This window comes from Dendropsophus ebraccatus, chromosome 12 (genome assembly GCF_027789765.1).
Source record: "Dendropsophus ebraccatus isolate aDenEbr1 chromosome 12, aDenEbr1.pat, whole genome shotgun sequence".
Lineage (NCBI taxonomy): Eukaryota > Metazoa > Chordata > Amphibia > Anura > Hylidae > Dendropsophus > Dendropsophus ebraccatus.
This window is the reverse complement of record NC_091465.1, coordinates 60,037,791-60,056,559: the sequence shown is the minus strand read 5'-3', so window position 1 is coordinate 60,056,559 and position 18,769 is coordinate 60,037,791. Positions and strand designations below refer to the sequence as shown.

The following is an 18,769-nucleotide window of genomic DNA, read 5'->3' as shown; positions in this document are numbered from 1 at the left end:
CCCGGCTGGCCAGCTGTGATGGAAGTTGTAGATTGAAACAGCAGGAAAACTACACTAAATTGTAAGGCACTAAAGCTGGACAGATTTTATGTGCTGGTTATATATTACACAGCATAGACAGTAAGTACAACATATATGTCACACCCATCACTCACATATTACTTACATGCTGCACACACACCGCACATTACATACACCACTCACACATTCAATACACGCTGTACACACCACACATTACATACATGCTGCACACACTAAACATTACATACATGCTGTACACACCACACATTACATACATGCTGAACACACTACACATTACATACATGCTATACACACCACACATTACATACATGCTGCACACACCGCACATTACATACATGCACACACCACACATTACATACATGCTGCACACACCACACATTACATACATGCTGCACACACTACACATTACATACATGCTATACACACCACACATTACATACATGCTGCACACACCACACCTTACATACATGCTGCACACACCACACCTTACATACATGCTGCACACACCACACATTACATACATGCTGCACACACCACACATTACATACATGCTGCACACACTACACATTACATACATGCTATACACACCACACATTACATACATGCTGTACACCGTACATTACATACATGCACACACCACACATTACATACATGCTGCACACACACCACACATTACATACATGCTGCACACACCGCACATTACATACATGCTGTACACACCACACATTACATACATGCTGCACACACCACACATTACATACATGCTGCACACACCACACAATACATACATGCTGCACACACTACACATTACAGACATGCTGCACACACCACACATTATATACACCCTGTACACACCACACATTACATACACCCTGTACACACCACACATTACATACATGCTGCACACACCACACATTACATACACCCTGTACACACCACACATTACATACACCCTGTACACACCACACATTACATACATGCTGCACACACCACACAATACATACATGCTGCACACACCACACATTACATACATGCTGCACACACCACACATTACATACATGCTGCACACACCGCACATTACATACATGCTCCACACACACCACACATTACAGACATGCTGCACACACCACACATTACATACACGCTGTACACACCACACATTACATACATGCTGCACACACCACACATTACATACAAGCTCCACACACATCACACATTACATACATGCTGCACACACCACACATTACAGACATGCTGCACACATTGCATACATGTTGCACATACACCACACATTATGCACAACTCACACATTCAATACATGCTGCAGACACCACACATTACATACATGCTGCAGACACCACACATTACATACATGCTGCAGACACCACATATTACATACATTCTGCACATACACAACACATTACATACATGCTGCACACACCACACATTACATACATACTGCACACACACTACACATTACATCCATTGTCCACACACCACATATCACACATGCTGCACACACACCACACATTACATACATGCTTTTCACACACCACTCATATATTACATGCTGCACACATTACAGACATGCTGCACACACACACACACCGCTCATTACATACACACTGTACACACAACACAAATTACATGCATGCTGCAAACACACCACTCACATATTACATACATGCGCTAAACTCTTCCCCAGAAAAGCTACTGTAGGGCTGATGGCTGAGAAAATAATAATAGCAGCTTACTTTATATGGGACTGTACCACCGTAGGCTGTTTAAAGTGCCTGTACTGACTCATGTCTACAGTGTACGGCTGGGTTCACACTATGTATATTTGAGGCAGTATTTGGTCCTCATGTCAGGTCCTCATAGCAACCAAAACCAGGAGTGGATTGAAAACACAGAAAGGCTCTGTCCACACAATGTTGAAATTGAGTGGATGGCCGCCATATAACAGTAAATAACCGCCATTATTTCAATACAACAGCCGTTGTTTTAAAATAACAGCAAATATTTGCCATTAAATGACGGCCATCCACTCAATTTCAACATTGTGTGAACAGATCCTTTCTGTGTTTTCAATCCACTCCTGGTTTTGGTTGCTATACAGCCTCAAATATACGTAGTGTGAACCCAGCCTACATGTGTACATAAGAATTGGGTCCAGGAGTGCTCAGCTTGCCAAGTGTGGGTTTGTTGTCCCTGTGCACAGGATGTTTTCTAATATACCAAAAACAGCCTCCTAATACAGCCTAAAGGGGTTCTTCAGCGCCACAAAAACACTTTTGCACCACTCTTGTCTCCAGTTTGGGTGCAGGTTTTGAAACACTGTTCCACTGAAGTAAATGGCGCTTAATTGCAAACCACACCTAAACGGGAGACAAGAGTGGTGCAAAAGTGGCCATGTTTTTGTAGCGCTTGATAACCCCTTTAAATCTATGCCAGCTCAGAGTATGAAAGCTTTAGATGCACAGGATTTATCAAGCGGATAAGACTGTAGAGAGACATTTTTATAAGGCTGGGTTCACACTATGTATATTTGAGGCTGTATTTGTGAGGCTGTATAGCAACCAAAACCAGGAGTGGATTGAAAACACAGAAAGGCTCTGTTCACATAATGTTGTAATTGAGTGGATGGCCGTCATTTAATGGCAAATATTTGCTGTTATTTTAAAACAACGGCTGTGGTATTGAAATAATGGCCGTTATTTACTGTTATATGGCGGCCATCCACTCAATTTCAACATTGTGTGAACAGATCCTTTCTGTGTTTTCAATCCACTCCTGGTTTTGGTTGCTATGAGGACCTGACATGAGGACCAAATACTGCCTCAAATATACATAGTGTGAACCCAGCCCCCAAATGGAAGGTTGAACAGCAGCTGCAGCTAAGGCTACTATACTTAAAGGGATATTCCTATCTCAACTAACAGTAAAACTTGTAGAGCTTGTCAGGTTAAATATTACAACTATAAATAATTTATTAATTTCAGTAAACCTGCCTTCTCCTGATATGCTGCTTTTCTCTCCCATTGTTGACAACTCTAGTTTATAGACCACCCCTCTGCTCTAAAAGCAATGGTCTGGCTGGTTTATATATTGCTTTAGTCAATATAATATTCAGAACATCTCTATATATCTTCACTGTTGTAACAGGCAATTGATGTGGACCCACTGTGCTACCGAACCAGTTTGTAACACGGTCTGGGTCAGCAATCGGAGTGGCAAATTGTATAGAAGGGGTCAGGCAGGAAAGTGTAGTCCAAGGATTAGGTATAGGTCAGAATACAATGAATAGCAGACACAGGAACACACCTTCACTTAAAAATGCAAGGATGCAACAACACTCAGGCAAGGTGGAACAAATAGAGCAACTCTAAATAGGTGCGGGCAGAACAGGATTGGAGGAGGCAGAAATAGGGAAAGACACAGTAGCTCTATAAATCTCCAGCTGCACACATACCCTAATAAACAAGATTGGCAGTGCAGTGGCAGACAAAAGCAAGCAGCAGAGACCAGTGTGAGCGAGGATGATGGTGGACATCAGCAGCCTGGGACAAGCACTGGAAGTGAGTATCAGGTGCTGTCCGATGGCATTAAAAAAAAAAAAAAAAAAAAAATATATATATTATATATATATATATATATATATATATCTATATCATAAAAATGAAAGTCTGTCTGTTTGTCCGTCTGTCCCATATAGACTTCCAAACGCCTGAACCGTTTGACCCCAAATTTGGCCCACAGATACATTGGGTGCCTGGGAAGGTTAGAGTGAAGGTCCCGTCCTTGCCAGATGTACGGGAGGGGAGGGGGAGGGGGAAGAGCGCCCCATAGAGATGAATGGGAGAATCTCCACACTGCACACACAGGTGATATATTTAGCTGCAGCTCTGCCAAGTAGAAATGGCAGTTGGAGCCTTCGCAACCAATAGGATTACTACTTTCATTTTCACAGAGAGCTGTGGTTGCTAGGGCCAGCTGCCTCACAACAGATCCACAGAAATAAATACAGTAAGGGTGCTAACACACATGACCAAAGCGCAGCAGACCTGCAGCAGATTTGATGGTGCAGATTTGATGCTGTGTTCAGTTATTAACATCGTATCTGCTGCGTATCCGCAGCAGAAAATTCAGTGCGTCAAGCTACCCTTAGGGTACAAACACACTTGCCGTATCCGCAGCGAGTTTCTCGCTGCGTATTCTCAGCGATACTCGCTGCGGATCCCGGCCCTATGCTCTCAATGGCAGACAAACTCGCAGCAGGGATGTACATCCCTGCTGCAAGTTTGTACGCTGGCTGCCCTGTTAACCCCCCAGCCGCTGGAGACTATATGTCGCCTGATCCCGGCTCCGGCTTTGTCCGCTGATTTCCAACATGTCCCTGGGGGGGGGCTACCTGAAGGGGGGAGTGTATACAACATGGGGGCTACCTGAAGGGGGGAGTGTATACAGTATGGGGGCTACCTACAGGGGGTAGTGTATACAACAAGGGGGCTACCTGCAGAGGGGAGTATATACAACATGGGGGCTACCTGAAGGGAAGAGTGTATACAACATGGGGGCTACCTGAAGGGGGGAGTGTATACAGTATGGGAGCTACCTGCAGGGTGGAGTGTATACACCATGGGAGCTACCTGCAGGGGGGAGTGTTTACACCATGGGGGCTACTGAAGGGAGTGTATACAGCATGGGGGATACCTGAAGGGGGGATTGTATACAGCATAGGGGGATACCTGAAGGGGGGAGTGTATACAGCATGGGGCTACCTGCAGGGGGGAGTGTATACAGCATGGGAGCTACTTGCAGAGGGGAGTGTACACAGCATGGGGGCTACCTGCAGAGGGGAGTGAATACAGTATAGGGGCTATCTGCAAGGTTGGCAGTGTATACAGTATGGGGGATACCTGCAGGGGGGAGTGTATACAGTATGGGGGCTACCTGCTGGGGGGAAGTGTATACAGTATAGGGGCAACCTGTGGGGGTGAAGTGTATACAGTATAGGGGCTACCTGTGGTGGTGGAGTGTATATAGTATGGGGGCTACCTGCAAGGGGGGGTGGATACAGTATGGGGGTTACCTGGGGGGGTGGAGTGTATACAGTATAGGGACTACCTGCAGGGGGCGGGGGTGTATAGAGTATGAGGGCTACCCGCAGGGGTGGGAGGTGTATACAGTATGGGGGCTACCTGCGGGGGTGACTGTATACTGTATACGGTATTAGGAACTTTGAAACCTTTTCTGTGTTGTCCTCATCAAGGATGAAAGGTAGTGCTTAAGAGGGTCAGATTATGATGATGCAGGATTGTGTATGCACTTATTATAAGCTGCAGGTTTTCTTCACACACACCTTTCTTATGGTCTGCAGTCATTGGGGGGCGGGGGACCCCCAAACTATACACTACAGTTATACAGGACCCCCAAACTAAACACTACAGGTATGCAGGACCCCAGAACTGTACACCAGGTATACAGGACCTCCACCAACTCTATACTACAGGTATACAGGACCCCTAAACTATACACTACAAGTATACAGGGCCTCCACCAACTATATACTACAGGTATACAGGACCTTGACCTGTCACTGTTGCATATAACCAGGCTTAGCATAACACTACCAATGTTGTACATAACCAGGCTGTATATTACCCTGCCAATGCTGTATATAACCAGGCTCTGTATATAAAACTGCCAATGTTGTATATAACCAGGCTCTATATACAGTCTAATCACATGAAATCTCAGTTTGGCTATTAGGTATTTAGGATGTTTAAAGGGGTTGGCCACTTTATAGTAAAATAGCTCAGTGTACAGTATTAGTAAGTGTACTCACTGTATATACTGACAGCAGCTCTCTCTGTACCTCATAGAGCTGAAATCAGACTCCCCTTCACCAGGCTGTACTGCCCTGCTCTGTTTTATTTCAGTCAATAAAATGGCTGACATGGAGGAGCATGTGACCCTGCCCTGTCCACTGTGTCCTTCATAGACATATACAGGCTCAGTGGTGGACACTGGGGGGCGGGGCATGGTCACATGCTCCTCCATGTAAGCAATCTTATGGACCAAAACACCACAGAGCAGGGCAGCCCAGCCTGGAGGAGGGAAGTCTGATATTAGCTCTGAGGTACACATGGAGCTGCTGCAGTATATACAGTGAGTACACTTACTAATACTGTACACTGAGCAATTTTACTATAAAGTGGCCAACCCCTTTAAAGTTTTTAGTTTATTTCTAATGTGCATAAGCTACAATTTACATAAACAGTGCAGAACTGTCGGGGTATATAGGGCTCCTGGCGATTTCCCCTTAAAGAGTCACTGTCGTATTTTTTTTTTTTTGCAGAAATCAATAGTCCAGGCGATTTTAAGAAACTTTGTAATTGGGTTTATTAGCCAAATCTGCCATTATCTGCATGTAAAAAGCCTTTTCCCAGGTACCCCCCCTCCTTCCTCTTTTTCATCCACTCTGAAAAATCTGAAAATTGTGACTTGTTGCAGGAGACGTACCCTGTCTGTTCTAGGGAGAGGGGAGGGGGGAGGAGGAAGGAGGGAGTTAGCCGGCAGCAGAAAGCAGATAACAGAGGATTACAGGCACGGAGCTGGGTGACAGCTGTAATCCGAGCTCAGACAGGTCACTGGTGACTGTCACAGGAGATATCCCGTGAGGGATTTGTAGATTAACTCTTTGTTGTCCTGTTTTGGTCTTTTCTTTAGCTCTCTCCATAGGAGAACAATGAAGACAGAGGGGAGAGCTTCGAACTGCTTTTTCATGATAAAAATGCATTTTTCGGATAATAAACCCAATTACAAAGTTTCTTAAAATCGCCTGGACTATTGATTTCTGCAAAAAAAAATTTCACGACAGTGACACTTTAAACAAAAAAAACAAGGGCATAGATTTGCCTCCTGGGCGACCTTGGAACAAATCTAATTAACACACTAACACTTTATACCCGGGCAGCGCCGGGTACATTTTCTAGTATATTTATATTTCCAACCACTGTGTTTAGAGGTGAGTGGCGGACAGGAACCTAGACAGCAAGCTGTCACCAGTGGGAGGGAGGAGCAGCATTTCATTGAATGTATTAGCAAAAATATTAATCTTGATCAGTCCTACAGGTATAAATATGTTAGTGGAGATGGGAATATCCCTGTAACACTGACATCAGCACCTGTATCCAACACACTCCACCCTCCCCTCCTCATCTGCTACTCCCTGCCCTCCTACCGTCATTCTCGCCAGGAATCCAACATTTACCTAACTTCACCATTCTCCTGCATGGTGGATACCCACCCAGAGCTCCAATTTCTAAACAGTAGGGTTTGAGTACAGTAATGTATACTGGAACCCTTGTGGAATTGCTTTGACAGGGATCTGTTCCCCTGTCCAGGCAAAGTGCTTTCGGCACTCTCCATTGTTTCTGGTGGAAGCCTCATCCCAGAGGCCATACAGGGGTGGATTAGGAGTTAGGTCTACTGCTTTCTTTTTTTTATAACTGAATGGATTGAGAGACTACTTGCTAATAGTAGAAACCAGCAATGCTCAATCCATTATACTTTCCTCTAATGAACTTGAAAAACATTCTGAACATAATATAGACGTTGGCAACTTGGCACTTAAAGCTTTTTGGGAGAAAAAAGTTGAAACTTGCATTCAGTTTTGTCGTACCACAAGAGCTGAAGGTTACATTCACCGGAAAGACTCCACCCAAGCCTCGCTGAAATAAATCCTTTGTCTTCAGCCTACACTGTAAATCAATGGGAGGCAATGTGTAGGAATTAGCTGTTGTAGAATTACAGGTCCCAGCATGTTTTTTCAGGAATTTTACTTTCACAAAACTTCATATCCAGACGGTGTCTATCCAAAGTGAAGATAGAGCTCCCACCATTGCCTGTGTGCCTATTTGTAGGTACAATAACCTGTTCTATGCTAAAATCTATAGTGCTATACAAGCACAATAACACAGGTAACCTATTAGGAAATATAAAATAAGAAATCAAACTAGTTAATGTAGACACATAAACACAAATAGCTACCCCCCAAAAAAATCTGTACAGGGCAAATTGTTTAAGGGGTATTCCAATTCATTTACCAACCTAACTATAGTGTGCTATGTGTATATATAACAAACTAGAGCGTACTCACGCTCTGAAAACCTCACTAAGACAGCTGTGTGTTCAGAACGTCATCAGAAGAGCAATTGTAGTGTGTCATTGGGGTAGGTAAACACAGTGACTTGAGTGGACTGGAGCACTTAGCCAGGCTAAACATTTAGGGGGACAGTTATCAAGACTGGCGTACGAGTATGCCAGTCTTAAATACAGCCCTGCCCCATTTCCCCGGACAGATTTACAAAGAGGTGCACGCCTCTTGGTACAGTCGGTCGGCCCTGTGCCCAGTGCAGGCGTTGCGCAACGATTTACACACATTTAAACTTTTGTTAATCAGGTGCGGGAGGAGGCCACGCCCACCTCCCCTCGTCTGTCCTTCAGGCAAGAGGGGGGTATGGCTGACATACACAATGGAAAAGGGGGCAAATCTGCGTACATCAGGGGCACATGATGATAAATCCCCCCCATGGTGTAAGAGTTCATAAAAAGCCCATGAGACTTCCTGTCGTTCTGCACACCACATGTTTTAAATTCATTCAGCAACAAAGAGCATAGTGGTTAGGGTGAGTATTGGCTGAATAAGACAATATCAGTGTCAGGACTGGCAAGCACAGACAGGACAGAGACAGTGGGCCCTGGAGCTGAACCCACCCACTGACCCTACCTAATTGCCTCGGTCGACCCTAAACGGTCGCGGACAACCACGAAGGCGTTCCCTACGCTGCGTAAGTGAAACACAGAACAATACGGACAGACAAAACACAATATAGAATAATGGAACAAACCGAATCAAACCACACGGGCAACGCAGTACAAAGTCAGTAACACAAGAGATAGTCAAAGGTCAGGCGGAGGTCAGAACACGAGTAAGTCAGGCAGAAGGAATTAGGACGGGGTTCGCAGGAATAGGACAGGGGGAGTTGGGATCAGAATGAACTAATAGCCAACGATTACTGACTGGCGTTGACTTTACTTTATACTGGATCAGGAGCCCGGACCAGACGCTGATTGGTCCGGTCTCCTGATTCCAGCAACAATACAGCTGCGGCGTTGCAGGCCGAGCGGCAGAGCGATCCGGCCGGCTGACTATCACGTGAGACCGCGGCGTCCTCGGTTACTAGGGACGCCGTCGGGTCTCCGTGACGTCACTCGAGCCTGAAGAAGACGCCGCAGGAGCCAGGTCAGGTGAGTTCCTGACAATCAGTGTGTGTAATAGGGCCGGTGATCAGCTGATTAGGACATTTTAACACGTCAAACAATCATCGGTCATTGGTCGCACAACATTTTACTGGCTTCAAACAGGACAAGAAATATTGACTACTGTTTTTTTTCTCTCATTATTTTAATAGATTCCCCCTAACTGGGCCTATAACACAAATGTAAACCTGGCCTTACAATAAACATATATGTGTCTGGCCTTACAGATCTCAGTTGTGAACCTAGTCTTACAGAACTCAGATGTGAACCTAGCTCTACAGAACTCATAGCCTTTGTATGTTTTAAATCCAAGTCTGGTTGTATTTGCAAAATACCAAAATACTGGGTAAAAATACTGTGTGTGAACATAGCCTTAAAAATGATACAATAATGAGAAAAAAAGAAAGACCTCTATTTAATTTCCATCAGGAGATTTGAACCAATGAATGAACTGCTGGCAGGTGTGTAGACTGAGGTGATTTACCCCTAAACCACAGCTTCCACACATTTGAGCTCAGAGATTCAATTATAGCTGAGTGTTTTGCTGCGTTTACACAGGGCGATAATTGGCCCGATCGCACGATTAACGATGTCGGAGTAACGTGTTTTTTTTTTTTACATAACGATCAGCATTTAGACGGTACGATATATCGTGTGGAAAAATCATTTTGCGATCGTTTTAAGAAACGTTTTAAGAAACAGCTCCTCTTCAGCCAATCAGTGCTGCCGTGCATTGATTGGCTGAAAAGGGGAGTTGGGAATTTTAAACAGCTCCTCTTCAGCCAATCAGTGCTCCTCTTCAGCACTAATTGGCTGAAGAGGAGCTGTTTGAAATTCCCGGATCCCCTCTTCAGCCAATCAATGCACGGCAGCACTGATTGGCTGAAGAGGAGCAGTTTGAAATTCCCGACTCCCCTCTTCAGCCAATCAATGCACGGCAGCACTGATTGGCTGAAGAGGAGCTGTTTGAAATTCTCGGCTCCCCTCATCAGCCAATCAATGCACTGAAGAGCGGAGCCGGGAATTTCGAACACTCGCTACGCCGAGCAGGTAAGGTATGCTCGTGGCCGGAGCGGCGGGGGCTATCGGAGCGGCGGGGGTGGCGATTGGAGCGGCGGGGGTGGCAATTGGGGCGGCGGGGGTGGCAATTGGGGAGGCGGGGGTGGCGATCGAGCCGGCGCAGGGGGCTGTAGGATGCATGGCCGGGCTGCGGATGAGCAGGGGGCCGGGCAGCGGGCAGCCGGACGTTCGCAACGACTGTTTACACGGAACAATCTGCGATTTTTTTTTTGCAAGCGATCAACGACTATTTGAGAACATGTTGAAAGATCAAAATGAACAATTTCTCGTTCGAACGTTCGTTCGTTTCTCGTACGATTATCATTCGAATTCAACCGTTATCGCGCAAATTCGCACGATAATCGTTCCGTGTAAACGCATTTCTTTCAGACATAACCTGCCTACAGGGGACTGATCTGCAATTAAAGACACTGGTTTACAGCTGAGCGAGCAGGAGGCAGGGCAGCATTGATTATTCATGAAGAGGAGGGAGGGAAAGAAGGGGTGAGGTGTGCCAGAGTGCGGCACAAACAACTCCTCTTTGACACTTTATTACAGTAGGATTGTGCATAATCCAAAAGACAAATTACCAAAAGGTACCATGCTCACTAGGAGACTGCCAGCTACAGCACACTGTCAGCACCTCAGGTAGGGCCCAGGTGCTGACAAATTCCCTTTAATGATCCAAAAGACTTCTCTGGTTTACAGGCTCTTAAATCGGTTAGATACATCATCAGGTATAAAATCAATTGGCAAACTCTTTAAAGCTCCAGGGTTCCTATTATGGCACAACAGAAAATGTTGAGATATACCATGTTTGGTGCAGAAACTTTTCAAAGCTGTCAAGTGAAGTGCAAAAGTGTTTAAACTAGGGGGGAAGTTTATCAGGGGCTTTGAGCCTATTTTTAGGTGAATAATGGGATTTTTCACCCATTTTTGGTCTAAGTTCTACTTATGAAGTATTCGAATATTTTTTAGATGCAACTTTTTTTTCAATCTGGCAGTTTTCAGTATTCATCCAAAGATTCACATAATCTGGGATTAGTGCCCAATTTATCATTTGCAACTTTACGTCGCACAAACAGGTGCAGGCTTATGTCTGGTCAGTACCAAGTGAATATGTTTGCACAATTTTTGCAACTTTTTACTAAGATACATTCACTATAGCAGTGCTACAAAAATTAGACTCCTTAGTAAATGTCCCCCTATATGTTTAGATCTGGAGCGATCAGTAACTTTTCACAAGGCTTTTCAGAAGGCCCTCTTAGACATTAGTGAATGAGCCAAACCCCGAGGTTGGGGACCATAAGACTCCTTTGCTTTTGGGGTTAGGACTTTTGTTTTTTTTCGGGATTGTGTAGGTGTGTATACAAAAACTCACAATTTGCTTGTTTAACCCCTTAAGGACAGCGGGCGTACATTTATGCCCCCGCTGCCTGGGCCTTAAGGCAGGAGGGTGTAAATGTACACCCTACCGATGTCCCGGGCTGTGGCTATCTGCAGCCAGGCCCTTACCATCAATGGCGGCCGCCCGCCCGCCATTAACCTCTTAAAAGCCGCAACGTTTAAGTGTAAGTGACCGCAGCATCTCCGGTCACTTAGCAATCGGGACCCCCGCAGCGTCTCTGCTGGGGTCCCGATCGTATGGCCTGACTGCCAGAGGTATGCTCCTTACTTACGTGCAGTCTGATCTTCTGGTAGAGTCTGCCACAGGCCACAGGCAGGTTCTATCAGAAGATCGCCGATAACACTGATCCCTGCTATGCTATGGCATAGCAGGGATCAGTGTTACTGATCCGATGTATAAAAGTGATAGTTACTTAAGGGCACTATAAAAGTGTAAAAAAATAAATAAATGTTTAATAAAATGCCCCCCAATAAGGCTGGGTTCACACTATGTATATTTGAGGCTGTATTTGGTCCTCATGTCAGGTCCTCATAGCAACCAAAACCAGGAGTGGATTGAAAACACAGAAAGGATCTGTTCACACAATGTTGAAATTGAGTGGATGGCCGCCATATAACAGTAAATAACGGCCATTATTTCAATACCACAGCCGTTGTTTTAAAATAACAGCAAATATTTGCCATTAAATGATGGCCATCCACTCAATTACAACATTATGTGAACAGAGCCTTTCTGTGTTTTCAATCCACTCCTGGTTTTGGTTGCTATACAGCCTCACAAATACAGCCTCAAATATACATAGTGTGAACCCAGCCTAAAAGTGTAAATCACCCCCCCCTTCCCATGTTATACATAAAAGACATAAAAATAATAAAGTTAATTAGCATATAATATACCGTAACGTGCGTAATCGTCAGATCTATTTAAATAAATCAATATAATTCGTGCACAGTGAACGGCGTGAAAATTAAAGTGGTAAAAAAACGCAGAGATTGCTTTTTTTAAGTAACTTTTATGTATAAAAAAAATTTATAAAAAAGTGATCAATACGTTTGATCTAGAAAAAAATGTTACTAGTAAAAACTAGAGATCCTGGCGCAAAAAATGATGCCCCATATGACCCCGTAGGTTAAAAAATAAAAGCGCTATAAGAGTCACAATAGGGCCATTTTAAATATACCTATTTGCAAACAAAAAGTCTTACTGCTAATAAGAATATTAAAACATTAGAAAACCTAGTAAACATGCATATCGCTGTGTTCAGACTGACCTATAGAATAAAGATAAAATGCCAGTTTTACCGTAAAGTGCATTACCTAAACATGGAAGCCCACCAAAATTTGCGGAATCACAGTATTTGACCCAAATTCACCCCATAAATGATATTTTAGGGGTTCCGTCATTCATTTTATGGCAGATTGAAAGATGCCATTACAAAATACACCTGTTTCTGAAAAAAACAAGTCCTCACATGGCCCTGTAGGTGGAAAAATAAAAGAAAAAACGAAAATGCAAAAGTGACAATTGGCCCATTCCTTAAGGTTATTTCAGGCCAGGTCCTTAAGGGGTTAAACCCTGTGAAGTTTATTTACATCAGGGCTGTTTACGTTGCAAAATTACAATTCCTGCCATACCTGGACAGCCAAAGCTTTTGCTTTGGCTATCCAGAGATGTTGGGAATTTATTTTAGTTTGTAGCAGCTGAAGGACCATAGGGTTATCCTGCGCTACAAAAACATGGCCACTTTTCCCCCTCTCTTTTCTCCAGTTCAGGTGTAGTTTGCAATTAAGCTCCATTTACTTCAATGGAACTGAGTTTGAAACCCCACCCAATCTGGAGACTAGAGAGGGGGAAAGTGGCCATGTTTTTGTAGCGCTGGATAACCCCTTTAAGGGGTATAGAAAGGGCTTGGGATTTGAGTCAGTTCCATACACAGCAAAGTCTGACTGCCTTCAGCAGCTGGGGGCCGCCTCTATAGCGGTCAAAAAAGAGTAAAACACAAGCAAACATAAACATGTTTTGTATTGCCGGGGGGCAGAAATGTGCTATTAAAATATGGTGTGAATGTTAAAAAAAAATACAAAATGACAGAATTTTATTCAGAGTGTTTTTATGTCCCATGATTTCCCACAAAAAAATGAAACGAAAGGTGACCAAAAGTTCCCATCTATGCAATTGGTACCAAAAAAACATAGATTTTGGCCCAATATAGCTCCATAGAAGAAACATTTTAAAAGTAACGGGGGTCCAGAAAATGGCAGTTTAAAAAAAAAAAAAAAAGTTTTTAATTTTTTTTAAAGCAGTAAAACATAATTGAAACTATATAAACTGGGTATCACTGTCATCATACCAACCTGAGATATATAGATGTCATTTGCGGCAAAGGACAATGAGCGTGTAAAAATGACACCCCCTTAAATTTGCAAATTGCTTTTTTTATTTCACTTCACAAACAATTTTTTTCATGTTTTGCAGTAAAATTTATGGTGAAATGAAAATGAAATGTTACAAATCACATTTAAGCCTACAAAAAAGGTAAGCCCTCACTATGTCCCTGTAGATGGAAAAGTAAAAGAGTTATGGAAAAGAGGGGGAAAAATTAAATGCAAAATATTTAATTTCCAGGGTCCTTAATGGGCCAAAAAAAGGCTTCAATTTCTGTCATATATAATTTCTTTACATGCAGGGAAAACCAAGGGTTAACGGCTTGGCTCTAGGCAATGGCGATGCAATGCTATGCACTCATTGTAGTATTGCCATGCTATGTTATTAGCAGTTCTTGCTTGTGTAATTTTTTTGTTTAGTATAGCCAATAATAAATGAATGGCTTTTATCACGGATGTGCCCTAAATTCAAGATAGATAAGCCCAGTGTTAGGAAGTTCCACTATAATGCTAGAGGCTGACTACTACCACCTCGATTGATTTAACAAGCAATAGAGATGTAACATAAAATAGTAAAGGAAAAAAAAGTTAAGAACACAGATCAGGTAGTTTATTCATAGAAGCATGTGTATCATATGTACAGGATTAGGATCTTGTTGGATATATTCACTCCATCAAATGCAGCATCGGTAACAATATTATGCATCAGAACTTGGACAGATCATTCAGAAAACCCTTTCTGAATTACACAGTAAAGTAAAACTCACACATCATTTAAAAATAAGAATATTTACAAGATTAAATAATTTAGTTCCCATTAAACAGTGACAATGGTCGGATGCCATGTAGGATAAAGACACAGGCCCTGATTTATTACAGCTGTCTAATTCTTATACAGGCAGACTTCTAATGCACAAGAGTAATAGTTTAAGTGCGCCAGAACTTGGAATTTAGTGCAATTTTTGGTGCACACCTGTATTTCCAAATTCTACACCCCTTTTTTTTTTATTGTCAAAAAAGTGTCCACAAAATTGTTGAAAATACCTAGTAAATGTGTCAAAAGTCATATACTAGGGTTTATAAAGAAAATTGAAATTTTGAGTCTGCAGTGGTAAATTTGGGCCACTATAGAACATTGCTTACATTTGGTGGTGGTGAAATTAAGGTTAGCTTTAGATGGGGACTGGGTCTACATGTCCATCAGTCTAATACAGAGTCTTTAGAATTTTCATCAGTAGCTTGAAGTCCATGTGGTCTATAGAGTCTACTTGTGGCAGTGATTTTGCATTCGGTGTCTGATTGAAGTATCCACCACATTTATACTCGGGATGAATCAGTGGAGATATGTTGGATGATTCCATCTATACCATGGTCTGCATCCAGAAAGCCAGCAAGAAAAAACATGAAAGAAGAAAGAAATAAGTTATTGTCACAAAAGATATCTCCTTTCCTATTATATAAAAATCTTCAACAAAAAGTTTCAGTTGAAAGGGAAATTATTAACAGGTTAGAAACTGATATGTCCCTATTGTGCACAGAGATGCTGAGGATGAAGGAAGGTTTCTTATCTTTATCCTTGGTGCTTTTTCTGTGATATTAGGTGTTTATCTCCTATGCCTATGAGGCGTTTTGGTGCACTGGGGGGAGAGCTACAACCCCCAGTGCACCAATCCCCCCAGGCTTGCCCATCCTAATAAATGCTGGCTGGCCGGCTAGGGGTGGACTACCACCCCCAGTGCACCAAAATGCCTATTTAGCATATGGAGATAAACCGATATCCCTTTAAAGTAAAGTAAAATGTGTATTTCATGTGGTCTTCAAGAAGATTTTCATAGGTCAAAATCCACATGTAATCCACATCGAAGAACCTTAGTCTCTGTTCACATTTGTGTTCTTTAATGCCACATATTTGTTACTGTTTGAAATTCAGAATATAGAAACATACTGTGCCATTCTATACAATAAAAAACAGTATCTGTAATTGATCTGTTAAATGGAAGCTATGATGCCAGTGTGAACAGAGCCATATAATTGTTATAGCACTGTGTATAATTCTGTTACAAGCTAATTTTTTCATATCAAACATGGATGATCAAAGCTTAGTCACTTATATGCTACGAAAACAAAATAACCTCACCCAGAAGAGCTGTAGCTGGAGGTATTGATGTTGGGCTTGGAATTATTTAGAGAAATTCCTGGACTGCTGGAGTGGAGGCCTGAGCTTGGCGAGGAAGGTCTACTGGAGTTCCCAGGGGAACAAGATGATGTTACTATAAAAGAAGAGGTAAGAAGTTCAGATTCCCTATACCATGCTCAATATACCATAATTTAGCAATGTGCACCAAAATCCAGCTACTGCACAGCAAAAAGAATCAATACTACATGTATATGTATGGGCAGATCAACACCTGGATCTTTCCTTATATAGTTATTACTAGAGATGAACAAATCAATTTGGCACAAAAATTTGGATTCATTACAACCTGAACTTTTTAAAATTTATCACAGTTCCTTAACTGCACATGACATACATGTACATCACAGTTCTGCTGTCTATGTAGCGACCATAGGAGCTGAGCTTTCTTTGTAAATAGCAGCCAATACTCTCAGTCAAAGATGGACATCAGAAATCATGCTTACCCCTAAGTGTTGCGATCAGTAGAAATCAATGTTAGGCGAGCATGCTCTATAGAGCATAGTGCTTGACTGTAGTGCAAGATGCATAGTAAAAGACACATTAGAACTCCATCCGTATGCCGTCAATTAATGGCATACCACAGGGAGTTCTATTGTGTCTTGCAGTAATGTATTGCATTTTTTCATTCAAATTTTTGTACATTTTGTCCCTTGAAGGGATGTGTAAACTAAATGTATTGATTCTAATGGAGCTGCGTCACAGAGGGGAGGAGATATTGTCACTCTAGGGGTGGCGGTCCTCTCCCAGTGCTCTGAGCCAGGTGGGTGCGTGGGAAAAAAACTGCACTGAGCATGAAAACTGGGTAGTGTTTCAAAAACGGGACCGACAGGATCCCCACGCTGACACCGATCAGCTAATGTAACTTTAAGAAGTTGAAGCTCATGCAGATGTCCTTACAGATACATATCAGTAATCTTATGGAAACTTTTTTATGACCATTGATAGTTTTAATGTGAATCTGTCGGCTGCAATTCACATTCCAAACTGCTGACATCCTTAGAAATCTGTTAGGTCAAGGAGACACATGTTATCTTTCATACATTCAGCCGAGCTTCCAGAATGTAGAAAAATCTTTCCCGAACTCCAGAAGGAGAGGAAGCATTCCAGCTTGAACATTTTCAGGAGCTTGGAATAGCCTCTTTAACTCTAAAAAGCCTTTTTCTGGAAGCACAGCTAGATATTTTAAAGGTACCATGTGTCTCCTTGATCTACTGTGTTTCCCCGAAAATAAGACAGTGCCTTATATTAATTTTTTTTATCCAAAACAGGCATTTACTAAGAAGTCTAATGTGTGTGACTAGTCTAATGAGGATTGGTGTGTATTTTGTTCCAATATCTTGTTACTGATTCATTAAAATGTAGCACTGCCATAGTGAATGCATCTAAGTAAAAAGTTGCACAAAAAGTCGCAAAATTGCAAAAGTTGCGCATGCATATTCACCTGGTACTGAGCAGACATAGGCCTGCACCTGACTGTGCGACTTTTTGTTTGACAAGTTGCAAATGATAAATTGGGCGTTATTCCCGGATTATGTGAACTTTTGGGTGAATACTCAAAACAGGCAGATTAAAAAAAGGTGCATCTAAAAAATATTCGCCAGTCGAATACTGGTTCATAAATAGAACTTAGACAAAAAATGGATGAAAAGTCAATTTATTCAACAAAAAATAGGCACAGAGCCCTTGATAAATTCCCCCCTATGTCTTATTTTTGGGGTATGTCTTATTTCTCTCCTCCCCACCATATTAACATCATTGCCGGAAGGGTGCAGAGGCGGGTCGATGCGGCAGTAGCGTTTAGCGTCAGGACGTGCAACGGCATTGTGCGTCAGGACGTGCATGCAGCGTTGTGCGTCGGGATGCGCAGCGGACGTTGGGGGCCATGGACCAAGCTGCCTGTGGCATTGGCAGTGAAGCTCCACGAGGGGCTTAGGTGAGTCGTGGGTGGCGGGCGGCTTTTCTTTCAGGGGCCATCTTACTTTCAGGGGGTGGGCTTACTTTACACTATAGGGTAGATTAGTAGGGGTGTCTTATTTTCTGATGGTGTCTTATTTTTGGGGAAACACTGAATCAGCTAACAGCTATCTAAGAGTGTCAGCAGCTTGGAACATAAATTACATCTGACATATTATATAAAGCATGGTGTAACTGGCCAATTTTCACAAGATCAGCCAATAATCCAGTGTTTATGAGAATGGCCTCCCAACCCTCTACACAAGGAAGATGTCAGTGGAATGAAGGAACATACATGATTTCATTATTCTTGATACAATGTTTACTAAGGAGTCTGGAGAAATCTGTTGTCCTACAGTTATGGATATGGCCACCTTCAGCTTTATCAATATGAAATAA

At 42.7% G+C, this 18,769-nt stretch overlaps 1 protein-coding gene and 1 long non-coding RNA gene across 8 annotated transcripts in view; one reads left to right on the top strand and one right to left on the bottom strand.

The window, feature by feature from the left end:
* LOC138769858 (uncharacterized) overlaps positions 1–18,769 on the top strand; it is a 54,174-nt gene that overhangs the window by 411 nt on the left and 34,994 nt on the right. For all 4 annotated transcript variants that reach the window (XR_011359334.1, XR_011359336.1, XR_011359335.1 and 1 more), the window contains exons 2-3: positions 14,312–14,371; positions 16,408–16,504. This is a non-coding gene — a long non-coding RNA (uncharacterized lncRNA). The remainder of the gene's footprint in view (positions 1–14,311; positions 14,372–16,407; positions 16,505–18,769) is intronic.
* Positions 15,238–18,769, bottom strand: part of POU2F3 (POU class 2 homeobox 3) — a 94,165-nt gene continuing 90,633 nt past the window's right edge. For all 4 annotated transcript variants that reach the window (XM_069948556.1, XM_069948559.1, XM_069948558.1 and 1 more), the window contains 2 exons: positions 16,358–16,490; positions 15,238–15,593 (listed from right to left, as the gene is read on the bottom strand). In XM_069948556.1, the coding sequence (XP_069804657.1) occupies positions 15,554–15,593; positions 16,358–16,490 (173 nt within the window). In that variant the 3' untranslated portion in view covers positions 15,238–15,553. The remainder of the gene's footprint in view (positions 15,594–16,357; positions 16,491–18,769) is intronic.